The following is a 14,721-nucleotide window of genomic DNA, read 5'->3' on the forward strand; positions in this document are numbered from 1 at the left end:
GCCCGTTTCCGCCATGTTGTAAAACAAAAAAATTCTGACTTTGTATCTCAGAATTTGGAGGATATATGGTTGTAGAAATAGTTATAACTGAGAATGAAATAAAGATTTAAATACCAAATGTCTTTCCAAGTTTTATTCTTGCAAGGTCATCTGACATTTACAGAGAGAGTTCTGCAGTGAGAGGACAAAGAATAAATCAAAGCACACAACATTTATACCAAACTCTCAAATAGTTGCACATGTTGTTAGATGTTCCATGCAAAAAAAAAGGGTTAGAAAAGGGTTACACGTACACAGGACCAATTCTTACATTCTTCAAAGGCAAAGATACAAAATCAGGAATGTTTTGTGGTTTTGCCATTTTACCCTTTGTATGTCTCTGTCTCTCTCTGTGTACGTACAGGTTAACCTTGTGAGGACCAATTGTCAAACTACAAAAAAATCTATTTCCTCACAAGTGTTTTATTTATGCAGCATAGACAGAATGCAACACATTCTCAGATTGCAATATTAAAAAATCAGACAGCTAAAGTAAAATGTGTCCTCCACATAGCTTACATCCAAAAAAAAAACAGAGTAATTACAAAAACCTATAGCAGACGTTTGGAAGTACAGTATAGTTCAAGACAAATTAGCATTCTGTCAATATATAATCCTGTTTTTCATCAAATGACAGTTAAAGGGACCTGAGTCAAATCCCAAAATCAAAAATGAACACTATATTCCAAGTTCTTATTTAAATGAAACAAGGTGCAACTGCAACAGGTGCACTAAAAACAAAAAGTCCATGACTGTGTGTTTATATAGAAAGGGGGAAGCTCAAAAGATTGCTTTTTTTATCCAAATGCATATAATCTTCATTCAAGAACACCCTTAATAAATTAAGGGGCCAATACATTTAAAGTGTAGTAAAGCAGTAAAGGAAAAAACTGGAAAAATTTAATGAATAAACAATACGTTATATACAATACAGTGAAAGACAATACAAAGAATGAATTAAAAAAACAATAAACAGAATAACAACACATAATGTTTCTCAATAAAAAGCTTTCCAAAATGAATGCAAATGTGATTTTCAGTATCTTTTCATTTTCAATGTGGTTCAAATAATTGCGTCTCTGACAGATGTACTATAGTTTTGGGAAATAATCATAAGTACATCATTAATTTTCCCAACTATACATCATCCTGTGGTAGTAACATTGTTGTACAGGAAATATACATGCCTAAAATGTGACCAAATCTTCCTATAATAAATTACTAGTTACAGTTACATAATATAACAAGTGATTAACTCATTAATGCTATAAAATATAACTTTTTAACCGTGTAGAACTCACGGGGTTAAATTTAACTGGTGTTAATTGCTGAAGAAGAAAAGGGTTCTTGGGTTCTTCGGGGATAAATGTGTTAGTTTGTAATGGCAGACCTCAGATGCAAAACCCTCTAAGTAAGGGGTCTGCGTATACGCACACCAACAGATTTTTCAAACCCTGTGTACATTGTACATGCGTCAAACATCCGAGGACACGTACGAGTCAAATAAACTATACTTTGCAAGGCTCTGCTTTGACCGAGCGATTACGTTTGCGTACATGTAAAAAAGATTATACTCCGGGCTTGACATGTTTTCTTGTTAATGAGCATTTTTTTATCAGACTCATTATGGATTCTTCCAACAAACCAGTATTTCGAAATGACCTGAGGCGGCGGATTTGAAGCAAAAGTATTTGATGAATGTATATGTGCGTAGAGCATTTGGTTACTATTATTATCTCATTTTTCACAGAGGTGCCGTTAAGGCTTTTGCATCTGAACTCCATCCACATTGGACCTCCTAGTTAAAAGCCCCAGCCCTTACTGGGTTTGAGATTGTCTAGAATATTCTTAGCCTCATGAAAACTCAGTGGAGTCTCTGGGGGTTTTAGGAGACAGGGCTGAGACACTTCACACACATTAACTTTTTGAAATAGCTTGTTCGGTTCCACATTCAACACCCAATCCGGCTCCATGTGAAAGGCTACACAAACATGATCCCACACATAATATTCTTCTTTATGGGGGCTTACATAAACACTGGAATTCCGCCGGTTTACATTAAGCCGGTGCCTGTAGGTTTCTGAGGGGGCCTGACAATGCCACCATATGTTATAATCACGATACCCACACACACCATCACCAATATCAGGAAGTCGTGGATAACTGTCATAAAGATGTATGTTGCGAGGATGCACAACGATGGTATAGAGAATCTCTCGCCGGTACAACACCGTCTCATAAACCCGCAGAACTGGAGTGCCAGTACAGAACTGGGCACCATAGAGACGCAGGAGGTCTCGAAATGAAAATGTGAAGCAGAAGTTTCCATACGGAGATTCTTTCTGGAAGGCCTTGGAGGTGGTGAAGTATTCAAGAAAGGGCTGTGGGTTGTAAGTTTGGGTATGAGGAAATAAGGACGCCAAAAAACGTTGCTCGGCAGAGCGTATGTCATCAGGTGACACTGATAATGCCCACCAGAGAAAATGGGATGTGTCTGATGGCTGTCTAAATCCTGAATCATGAAAAATACCCTCAAGCCCATATCTCCCAGTGACATGGGACAACTTCTGCACTTGGAATTCTACAGATTCAGGATAAGCAGGTATGTTGTTCTTAAATAGATACCCATTTGTTATATTCTCTTCTTTTAGGTCAGACAAGCTCAAATGCTGTCCTTCAAAGTATGTCTCCACAACATTACGGTCATTTAGGCGTTTCATCTTTCTGAAACAGAAGATGAGAATCAGCTTATTCATTTGTCTTTTTACCAAACATTTACAAAATGTTAATCACAAAACATAAATCTCTTATAATGTTCTTATAATGAAGTCATACGAATTTACTCATCACACTGGATCTCGCGTGTCACATGATGAAAAACACATAAATGATCACTAGCAATAAGACATACACAAGAACCAATGAGATTTTAAAGTACTGATGTTGCCATATTTACATTTATTTTGCTGATTTGTTTGTTTACATTAATAAACAACATATCAGTTGATAAATAAGCTCAAAATATTAAACATTTTCACTCGCAAGTGCATCGTTTTACTCCAGAAGACATAATAATCCACTGGAGACATTTAGATCATTTATGATGGATAGATGTGGAGCTTCAAAACTGTTGAGCTTCAACAGCATTTCCAAGCTACAAAGAGCCAGGATATTATTTAACATTACTCTAATTGTTGATAAATGAATGATTCCAATCCACATCCAGGCAAAATCAAAAATTTTAATTTAAAAAAACTTAGATTCGGCACTTTAATTTCAGCAGTTAGTCATTCTGGAGGATTTTAAAAATATGCATAAAGAAAAATTAACCACTGTATAATTTAGACACACAAACATCAAGAATTCGAGTATGAATCTCAAAAGTGGTGACAATTTAATGAAAAGCTTCATGCTGCAATGCATTTTGGGAATCAACAAAGTAAAATCTCATCCAGGACTCCCAGGTCAGCATGCATTGTGGCATAAGTAAATCAATAAATAGTGATTTTTTTCTTTGTCAACATTGTTGAAATTCATACTCTGATTCTTGATGTTTGTGTGTCTAAATTACACAGTGGTTATTGTTGTGTGCATAGTAGCCTTTTTTTAAATCCTCCAGAATGACAAACCGCTATGAAAATGCTAAATCTCGTACTGTAGTATTACATTATTGATAGAAATAAACTTTCGATAAGTGAGTAAACACTGAATTAATAAATCAAATTACTAGATGATGATCTTTTACAATCAGATACTACAACCACCTTTGAATTTCATTACTGGCTTCTTTATGCCATAACAAACTGAGATGTTTTAAAGGGATAGTTCACCCCAAAAAAAGAAAATTCTGTCATCATTTACTCACTCTCATGTTGTTACAAATTCGCATAAATGTCTTTGTTCTGATATGTTACAGGCGAGTTACAGGCTGCCTGGAACGCATTGAGTCGTGAGTCGTGGTTTTGAAGTCGTAATTCACGGGCTCAAAAACCTGCCTGGAACGCAGCATAAGAGTCAAGAGTCCAACTAAAACAAACACGGATCACTTTCAATGAAAAACCAACATCTAAACCTAAAAAGTTAATTTTAAACATTTGAGAGAACATTAAAACATGACATGTCATAATGTTTAAAAATTATAGAATGTAAATTAGGAATATTCCTCTAACATTCATACTAACAAGAAACTGAACACGTTTTATGTTGGCTTAACTTGGGAACGTTTTAACACACAAATGAAAGTAACAAACTTTAATGATAAATTGTGATTGCATTTGATTTGTGAGATTCGCTCACTCAGCACCGATAATGCTTCGCGCACACCAGTCAAATGTCTTATATTAAAATAAACATCTGAACAATGTTTGTGGTAACCGTGGTATAAGCGGAATAATTGACTCTGGTCCTTTAAATTATTTGAAAATAATGCAGACCGCTTTCGCGTCGTGCTGCCTTGGATGTGCATTGTTTTCGAATAATTTAACGGCCCGTCTTCCATTGTTCCTTACTTATCTCAGGTCAACACTAGTTTGATCCGTTAACGCTTCAGTGGTTTTAGACAACACCCCTAAAAAGTTTCCGTTTGAGTTTTGTTTCGATTTCCCACAAGATTCAAAATTACCAACACACTGTGCTCCTGCAATATGTATGATGTTACACTTAACATTATTAAACATATAAATTAAAAGCCTATTTTACCTGCTTCTTCCAGAGGACTGGTCTTAACTATCAACTCTTGACTGCTGCTCACAATCTTATACGTTGCTTCCTCTGTAGCCCCTATGCTGTGTAGCCTATTTCAGCTCCTCCTGTTTCAGATAAAACCCGCCACAAATTCAAATGATTGCGCAAACCTGTACAGTTTCATCATCACAAGACAATGAAATCAACAAATATGCCTGAATAGATCATTAAACTCATAATATGGCGCAGTATTTACAATTTCTCACAATAGACCTACAAAATGTTATATCTCAGCCTGATAAAAAAATATATCTGTCTGATGAAAAAAAACAGTCACATTTTTTACTGGTTTAAACGTGATTTTATTTGAAACAATTAAAGTTCTGTAGAGTCTACATTTATATCATAACCTAAGTTAACCCAGACATGTTAAAAACATAAATAGGGGAGAGCAGGGCACGAAGTAACGCTTTTGGCTTTGGCTCTATCATTCAAAAAAAGTTAGATTACACACAAACACACGCGCGCACACACACACACACACACACGCACGCACGCACGCACGCACGCACGCACGCACGCACGCACGCACACACACACACACACACACACACACACGTCTCTGCTACAAATGAACACTTAAAATTTGTTTATGGGACCTACCGTTATCATACAATAACACAAAAAGTGACAAGAGTGCAAACGTTGCAATTTACCTCATATGTTGGTTTTATTGTAACATCTGCTAGAACATTTTTATTTAAACACAAATTATTCCAAAAATTCTTTCTACTAAAGGTAGATATTGTTTATAATAGATAAATATTTACACATTCATCCTTCCATGATCCTTCATAACCATCCCTGTATTATGCATCAATGCATTTAAATAGATTTAAATGCATTTAAATAGATTTTTTGAAAGGGCTGCACAATTAAGACAAAAAAAAATCAGATTTGTCAGTTACTCCTCATATTGTATTTACAAGTATTATTTTGATGAATGATATTGTTAGAATATAAATGATGCTCTTCCACACACCCACAGTTAATTGTATTCAACCCTATCATTTCCGTATGTATATCCTGTTATTGCATAGCTACCATTCATTTACAATGCATATATCCTGTTACATACTATTTATATACATATATATAAATGTTACTCTTCTACATGTATCCTGATGTTATGTTGCTCCTATTCTTCTAAACATTACATTGTTTGGTTTTTATGACCTGTTAGGCAATGTTACAGAATTGATTGATGAGCTTGCAATTGCTAAGTTAGAAAAAGTTAGAAAAGTGTTGTGAGATTTCACTTGCTTCCCAGCTATCCGTTACTAGGAGTTGCTGACATATTTGAAAATGGTGTTATGTTTTAAGTGAGTAATTAAAATAATATAAGGGTGGATTTGACTTACACACGCAACTCAGAAATCGAAAAAACATTAGATGTAGAAATTTACTTTCATGCCTCCAAAACACTATTTGTTCAATATCTTAACCAAAACACATCACTTTAAATTTACAGGGTATCATCTTTTGACGGTAAGAAAAACAGACCAAAAGCACAGATTGCTCTCTCCCTAGCCTACACAAAGACAGCACCATAACTCCTTCCCCATAAGATAACAAATCTTCAGCAATTTAATCCCTGTGAGCAAATCGTAAATTAGTCAAACTTAATTGTTTTAACATGAGCAATTTGAAAAATGTTGAGGTCAGGTCATGTAGTTACAATACATTCATCTGCATCAATATGTTACTTGTGTGTTAAGTATTAATGTTTAGATTTTAAATTAACAAAGCTAAAATCAAATCCTATAAAATCATTAGATATAAAAATCATAGAATATAAAATTAATCTAACATAAGGTGTTATTCAGCAAGCAAACCATGGTCAAAAAGCAAATGCAAAATTCACAAGGTGTTAGATGCAGCTGCTTTTAGAGTTGTGCTGCATGCCAGAGTGCTTTGCTTTTAATTGTGAACAGGAAATATCTACAAATATATGTGTTTGTTGAAACTCACTTCACACACATCGTGCATTGTTGGCATCTCATGTATGGCAATCTTGAATAAATATATGCACAGACCAAAATTATTTTCTGCACCATTATTTATTATGCAGTAATTGCATAGAAAGAATACAACAACACATTATCATGGTCCAATAGTAAAAACAGACAGCTAAAACAAGATGTGCCTTTCACATTACTTACATCCATTAACACTTGTGATAACCAAAACCACTTCATCAGGACGTTTGTCACTTTTATTATTTTTAGGGCGGCCTGCTGCAGTTAACTTTATTTCTCTGAACTTTAGGTGAACTGTCAAAAGCAGACATCCTCAAAAAGGATCAAAAAGGAAGTCTGAGATGAGAATGATAACACTGAATAAGAAAAACTCACACCCAACACCAATAAAATGAAAGAAAGCTTAGGATTTATAATTCAGATTAAGTGTGAAAGAATAGTTCTTTCAACATGTTCGCCCACATGTTTTTCATAAAATGAAAGTATAAGAAATGCTGGCAGTACATATTTTAAATCATTTTTGGATGAAAAATGTAACTATTTTTAATTATTATTAAAGGGACACTATTACTGTTTCTGGTCACAAATAAACAGCCTATAGCTCCAAAACTGGAATATTTATTATTCAAGCCTGATGCGACTAAAATCACATTTCACAAATTCCTCTGTGTTAATTTTTGGTTGTTCTCCCTTACAGAGTACGAGACTTTTACTCAACGTTTCATTGCTGAAGTCAAAAACCTCTCCAGGTGGAACATGGAATGCAACTGCAAGGTGATCCCACATAAAGAATTGATGGCGGTGTTTTGGCAATCTATGTGCTTTCATAAAACGAGACAGCTTAAAGCGATGCGTTTTACATATTGCTTCTGCAAACCAGATGATAGTGTTACCACGCAACTCACACACTGCATCTGGGGTATCCTGAAGTAGAGGATACTGAGAGAACTGATCTTGTGCCTTAGGACCATGAATCACAATGACATACATCACTTCCTGCTTATAGACCACAGTCTCAAAAACACGAATGTCGGCATTCTGGCCATTGCAGATTTTTCTTTGGTAGGTTTGTAGCAGCTCTTCAATCGACAACCTGAATCTGAAGTTCCCCAGACGAGAAGATGACAGAAAGGCTGGGGAGGAGGTGAACTTATGCAGGAAGTTTCCATAACCTCTGTAATTATTCGTTATCAAGTAACGATGCTCAGCTGCAGCAATATCAAGTTTGGAAATGTCAGCGCTCCACCACACCAGATCAGATCTTTGGTTTATAAACCCACTTTTGTCCATGATGCCAAGGAATCCACTGATATTAGTGTCATGCCGAAGGTATTTCACATGAAACCGCACATTCTCGGGGTATGCTGGGATCTCTTCAAATCTTAGCATGTACTTATTCGAAAAATCCATTTCTCTGAGTTCATGAAGTTTTAGGTGTCGCCCTTTATAGAATTTTTCATTATATCCCCTGTGATTAGACCGATCTTCCATTCTTTTAGTTGGGGCAATCTCGGATTTGGAAATGAAACCTGTTCAGTACGATAGCTTGTTAAGAATAAATATATTTGATTTTCCTCTAATTTCTGGAAACAATATTCAACACATACACTGATAAAGCTTTTTATGTAAACAAAAACCCTACTCTTTTATGGCTTTTAAAACACAGTTATGAATGTCCTTTTGTAATATTTCTTGTTTTCTCAGTGCACTGGTGACAGTGTTCAAGAAGTTAACCAGAACAATTAGTTTTGGTCCTGTTAATGCCAAAATTTCTACATATCTGTAACAAATATGCTTTTAAATATGACAAAATATGTTTTATTATTTGATCTCGGCTAACATTAAATTCATCATTTTGCTAACCTGATAGCTATCTTGTTTGTGTGGAAATCGAAACTTGGGCATGTCTAACAGACGGTAAGTGCCAACATCCCTAGTGCAAGAACAAGGCAACAAATGTTATCCTAAACCAAATTCTGTGCTTAATTTTATAAATATAAGAACTGTAATATATTGTAGCCTATTTAAACTTTTTCTAATATTTTTATTAGATTTTATTAAATTTAAGACAGCTTAAAGATCTACTCAAATCAAGGAAAACATTTAATCTAAAAGTTGCAAAAATGTTAAATTAAACTCAAGCTGCATAAACTCACATTTAAAGTATATATGATGATTTACTTACCAATTTAATTTTAAAGTTGTTCAATTGGTGAGTCGATGCAACAGATGGGCAAGAACCGAAAAGTGTAGTCTGAAAGTTGGGGTGGGTGGGGCAATATTTTGTTGTAGTGTAGAACCGTTAGGCAGATATAATTTCAAAATAAAAGTCTGACACATGCACGATAAAATGATACATACTACAGAATATCCATTTTAGTATACAATGATAATTAATTGGATTCTTTTTTACATATGAAAATTATTCTTTCAAACATTTTGGATTTTGTCATTTATAAAGTTATGTGATTATTATTAAAATGCTTGCTCAGTCACCAAGTATGAACTCAGTCTTTACCACTGCACTGACTCATTTTTTCAATTTCAGCATTCTGCAGGCACATTGTTTATAGAGGGATATTTACTGAATGCATCTGAGAATTACCTGAAGAAATGTTTGATTAGTATAAAAAACCTTACATGAAACTGATAGGAAAAAAGAGATTTTCACTATGCTGCTATTGTTTTGTTAACATTTTTGTATGATTTATTTCTGCTTTAAGCTTTTTTCTACTCTAGTATGTAGGTGATGTTTGTCTTACATCCTGCACCTTGCATATGTTTCCACGTATTTTTAAACATGTAAATGATTAACTGTCCTTATTATATATGCACACATAGTTGTCACATGACCTTGATCACATTCCAGCATGCGTTTAACTTTTCCACAATAAAAGCCTCACAGAGAGAGAGAGAGAGTGCTCTCCCCCCACCAATATGTTTGAATAAATAAATAAAAAAATTGGGCAAATTTTGTTCAATATTAATTAATATTTAGAGGTTGCTCAAGACCATTGGGGTGGTTTCCCGGACGAGGGTTTAGACTAGTCCTAGACTAAAATAAATGTAAGAGCTGTCCAAACTGAAAACAACTTGCATTGACATATCTTAAAATACATCAGTGCCCTTTGTTTTGCCTCAAAATGAACACAAGTAATGTTTTTAGTAAGGCATGTTTGTTAAAACTAGTTATATTTCATAATTAAACTAAGGCCTAGTCCTGGCTTAAGCTAATCCATGTCCGGGAAACCGCCCCTTGAAGTTTAACACTTTCAGCAATGGACTTATTTGACCATTCTCCATGCAATTAAAACTCCTGTTTTAGTTGTGATAAGTCTTTCAAAGCAAGAAAGCTTCAAGCAAGTCCGCTACCCTAACATGTTTAGGGGGTGAGAGGTGAACATTTAATAATTTTTGACCCATTGTAAGGACCACCCTAACGTACATGATTCCAGAAAAACATCTGGGTGATTGCCTTTTCATCATATATGAAACTAATTTCTCCACAATAATCAGATCTTGATTATTTCTAATGCTTATTTGTGGATTGTCATGTTCTTTATCAGAGGCCTTTATTAGAGTTACAGTAATACTGGAGTACAATTTCAGGACTGTTTGATTTACAGAAACATATATTATACCCTAGCCCCTGTCATTGATCACTACAACTGAAACAAACAGAATGGTGCCATTTCGGAAGGTTTTTGCTCCTGGTTCCCTCAGGGCGAGAGTGCTGTGTCTTAACTGCTTCTGTGTTAGGGATCTCTTTGTGGTCCTTTGCTCAATGACAGCCCTTGGCTAGTTTAACAACATATGCGACAAGGTTTTGATGCAGCTCTCTTATTAGACAATGGACTATTGAGTCCAAGGGGGGGGATATGGTAGTTTTTGTTTGGGTTTTATGGGTTTTATTATTGATTATACACTTATTGTTTCCACAAATATATTCTGTCTCACAAAGCACTGAGAAGCACTGAAAGTTTCGTTTCTTGGTTAGGTTTCGTTTTTGCAAGAAAGAGTCCAGCTGTGCTTTGCTACAATTATAGTGAAAAACACAGAACAATAAGTTAATTGTGGTAGGCCAAGGCCAAGAGAACCGATAAGCAGAGTGTAGCTACATCATCTCAGAAAAGAGTATGTGTATAAAGAAAGAAGTCAGATATTGGGAAAGCAGAAGCGCCCCTTTGAGGTTTTATTTTTTGATTGTCTCACTTTGTTGGCTCAAGCAAATAAAGTAATTTTTGTTTGGCACCTAGAACCTTTGCTTTTGAGTTTTTCTTGTGAAGAATTAAGACTTTTGGCCACTACACCCCAACCCTAACCCTAACAGCACATATTTATTGAGAGTCATTTGTAGTAGATTAAAAACAAAGTCATACAATAAACATGTCTTCCAAACATGCAGTGTACAACAGGAAACTTTCAATTATCAATGAATAAGAAACATATCAGCTAAAGCACATCTAGTCAAATAGAAGTAGTTATTTTGTTCTCAGTGAACTCTACCGTGTACTGGGTTTTCTAACTTGTTCATGATTTGTTACTTATCTCATTCACTAAGTCCCCTTTATCTTATCTGATAAGATCGGACTTTGTATAATGGTCTAGTCCTTGGACATTTTACTGCTGAAAAGAGAAAAAAGAACAGAAATCTTCCACAAGAGCAGAAGAACAGGATTTTGCATTTAACAATTATAAGTTCATAAACTATAATAAAAATAAACTACACTTACTTGGCAAACAAAGTTTTTCTAATACAAATATAACTGCTAGTTCTTTTTTGTAAGTTGCTGTGGATAAAAGCGTCTGCTAAATGCCTGAATGTTGATGTACACACTTCTACAATGAAATACAGGTATAGGGACCAAAAAATAATAGCTTAAAGCTGACAACCCTTGGTTATATATACGTATTACTTAAAATATCACCAAAACTGGGCTAAAAGTCAAATGTAATTAGTCTTAACAAAGATGGCCAACTTTGAGAATAAGAACATACAGTAAAGCCGCACAATAGACAGACACACATTATCACCTCAACTACCTTTCATGTGGTAATAGGACAACTTTAAAAACAGGTCTGGCTCCATAGCTCAGTGGTTAGAGCACTGGTCTTGTAAACCAGGGGTCGCGAGTTCGATCCTCGCTGGGGCCTAAACAAGACTTCAGGGTGTCTTTTAAACAAGCGTTAAGAGAGATAACACATACAGTATGACTGCAAACTGACTAGAAGAGAACCCAACAGATAGGATGTGGTCTATGTAGCAACACAGGAGTAGCAATCATTCAGGTTTACATTGCTGTGTATAATGAGAAAGCTGCTGTATAACCACAGTCAACAAAACTGAGTGCTCACTGTTTACGGTAGCTTACACTCTAAAAAAACAAACGGTGCTATATAGCACCAAAACAATTGCTTTGGATCGTAACGATAGAAGAACCATTTTAGTGCCATATAGCACCGGTGAAGCACCAGTGAAGCACCAGTGAAGCACCAGTGAAGCACCAGTGTAGAACCATATAGGGGCCATATAGCACCACATATGGTTCTACATAGCACTATATGGTTCTACACAGGTGCTTCACTGGTGCTTCACTGGTTCTTCACCGGTGCTATATGGCACTAAAAATGGTTCTTCTATCGTTACGATCCAAAGCAACTGTTTTGGTGCTATATAGCACCGTTTGTTTTTTAGAGTGTACTTGGCAAACAAAGTTTTTCTAAAACAAACATAACTGCTAGTTTCCTCACTTTTGTAAGTTGCTTTGAATAAAAATGTCTGCTAAATGCCTGAATGTTAACACACTTCAACAATGAAATAAAGGTATAGGGGCCAAGAAATTATGCCTTAAATGGGAAATATTATCAAAATCAGACGTATTCCATGTTTAAGTGTTATTATAATTGGGTCCCTAGTGCTTCTATCAACCTAGAAAATGTAATAAAGATCAACCCAGTAACTTAGTTTTGTCAAACCATTATTTGCAAGCATGTGAAAAAGTAGGTCATTGAAATTTGGCTCCACTTGTGATGTCAGAGGGGGATAATACCTATATGTCCAATGCACTTATGTATTGCTGTTCTTGTGTTGCTATAATTGCTTCTATTGTTTACCTCATTTGTGAGTTGCTTTGGACAAAAGCGTCTGCTAAATAACTAATTAAAATGTAAATAATACCGCCCCTTAATCTGCACTATCCAACCACGGCATTGCCATTTAGAGCAGATCAGCTCATTTGCATTTAAAATGACACACCCAAAAATGGCAGATTTTTGCTCAGACCTATAAAGTGTCAACTTTTACATGTTATTATAAATTATCTATATGGTATTTTTAGCTAAAACTTTATACATGTACTCTGGGAACACGGAAGATTTATTTGACATCTTAAAAAAAGTCTTGTGAAATGTCTCCTTTAAATCCGACCCTTGGTTTTCATTCCTGTTCATATACGTATTACTTAAAATATCACCATTGTAATTATTTTTGAGAATAAGAGCATACAGTAAAGCCGCACAATAGACAGACACACAATAGCACCTCAACTACCTTTCATATGGTAATAGGAACAACTCAAGAAGCAGATCTGGCTCCATAGCTCAGTGGTTAGAGCACTAGTCTTGTAAACCAGGCGTCGCGAGTTCAATTCTCGCTGGGGCCTGAACAAAATGACAAAGTCACTTTTACAATGGCAGTAAATTACTGCCAGTACAATACAAGGGAACCACACAGAAATTAAATTGTGTGGCACGGTAGAAGCTGCACTTGCTGAAGTAACTAAGATAAACAATACTTGTGCTCAAGTCCCAATATAGGTCAGGTTTTACATTTTAACTAAGCTACTATATTAGATTCAAGTATGCATAATGAGAATGCTATCAATGCTATTAACATCAATCTGCCAGTCATTCCATCTAAACAAACATCAGACGTAGGTGTTTTCTCAAGCTGCAGGTAAGACACACCTCTCTCAAAGTATGTGACAAGGTGTGACTACCTTTTAATTGTGAAAAGGACAAAGCCACCAACAGGTCTGGCTCCATAGCTCAGTGGTTAGAGCACTGGTCTTGTAAACCAGGGGTCGCGAGTTCAATTCTCGCTGGGGCCTAAACAAGACTTCACATTTCTTTTTAGAAAGCTAAAAAGTTAACATGTTAAACTGCCAACAGAAATCCTGACAAATCTAATGCGTAAGAATATACAACACTGTAAGAAAAAACACAAGCTTAGAATGTAGCTGCAAGCAGCGATAAATGATGGTGGATTTCTGAAAACAATGTATAGTGGCCCTGTGCCTTCATTGTCAGAAAAAAAGGTGCAAAACTGTATCTTTTCTGTCACTGGGGCGGTACCCGAAAGGCTGATTTTTGAAATGTTGTACTATTTGGGGTACAATATTATACCCTAAGGACTTATTACGACCCTTACGGACCAATATTGTAACATTTAAATGTATACAATTTCAACTGTACCTTTAAGGGTACACAATAGGTATTTAAAGTACAGTAATGTACTTAAAAAGGCCCAACATTGTATTATGTTTTGTATACCTGTAAAGGTACACCTCCCCAACAGAAAAGGTACAGTTTGTACTTTTTTTCTGACAGTGTTTATGTGGGTAAATATCAGGACTATTTAAAAGTGTGTTGTACATGACACACTTCCTGCTGCCAGTTGGTGGCGCTATGACTGTAAGTCACATCAACGTGATCAGCCCCTATGACAGAGGGCGCACGATAAAAAGTTCGTCACAACATGTATGTAGCCCGTCATGTGTGTGCTTCGTAATTTCATAATAGTAAAAAAAAGACCGCACTCAGGGACTGAATCAAGTACAAAAACTGTATTAAAGTTCCGAATAATAATAACAACAGGCCATTACAAACACAAGACAAAAGTTTCGGGCTTAGCCCATCATCAGTGTCACAATGGCCTGTTATTATTATTCGGCAGACGCCA

The 14,721-nt window shown here is 35.6% G+C and overlaps 1 protein-coding gene and 3 non-coding genes across 7 annotated transcripts; 3 read left to right on the top strand and 1 right to left on the bottom strand.

The window, feature by feature from the left end:
- Nucleotides 1-103: 103 nt before the first annotated feature.
- Nucleotides 104-9,032, bottom strand: LOC135743222 (uncharacterized). 4 transcript variants are annotated; one of them, XM_065260811.2, is made up of 4 exons: nt 8,947-9,009; nt 4,738-4,847; nt 3,905-4,065; nt 104-2,763 (listed from the first exon to the last, which is right to left on the bottom strand). In XM_065260811.2, the coding sequence occupies exon 4, from the start codon at nt 2,757-2,759 to the stop codon at nt 1,842-1,844; it is 918 nt and encodes a 305-aa protein (XP_065116883.1). In that variant the 5' UTR covers nt 2,760-2,763; nt 3,905-4,065; nt 4,738-4,847; nt 8,947-9,009; the 3' UTR covers nt 104-1,841. The 4 variants fall into 4 exon arrangements, 2 of the variants coding, with proteins under 2 accessions (XP_065116883.1, XP_065116882.1); XR_010530502.2 differs by lacking the exons at nt 104-2,763; nt 3,905-4,065; nt 4,738-4,847 and adding exons at nt 6,824-8,290; nt 8,404-8,515; nt 8,625-8,694 and having other exon boundaries at nt 8,947-9,025; XM_065260810.2 differs by lacking the exon at nt 3,905-4,065 and having other exon boundaries at nt 105-2,763.
- Nucleotides 9,033-11,842: 2,810 nt separating this feature from the next.
- On the top strand, nt 11,843-11,915 carry trnat-ugu (transfer RNA threonine (anticodon UGU)). Its single transcript has one exon. It is a non-coding gene; the product is annotated as a tRNA-Thr (tRNA).
- A 1,435-nt stretch (nt 11,916-13,350) lies between these two features.
- Nucleotides 13,351-13,423, top strand: trnat-ugu (transfer RNA threonine (anticodon UGU)). Its single transcript has one exon. It is a non-coding gene; the product is annotated as a tRNA-Thr (tRNA).
- A 374-nt stretch (nt 13,424-13,797) lies between these two features.
- On the top strand, nt 13,798-13,870 carry trnat-ugu (transfer RNA threonine (anticodon UGU)). Its single transcript has one exon. It is a non-coding gene; the product is annotated as a tRNA-Thr (tRNA).
- The last annotated feature ends 851 nt before the right edge of the window (nt 13,871-14,721 follow it).

This window comes from Paramisgurnus dabryanus, chromosome 13 (genome assembly GCF_030506205.2).
Source record: "Paramisgurnus dabryanus chromosome 13, PD_genome_1.1, whole genome shotgun sequence".
In the NCBI taxonomy this organism is placed as follows: Eukaryota; Metazoa; Chordata; class Actinopteri; order Cypriniformes; family Cobitidae; genus Paramisgurnus; species Paramisgurnus dabryanus.

Excerpts from the sequence above, each read along its gene's own strand:
- LOC135743222 (XM_065260811.2), bottom strand. The coding sequence starts at position 2,759 with ATGAAACGCCTAAATGACCGTAATGTTGTGGAGACATACTTTGAAGGA.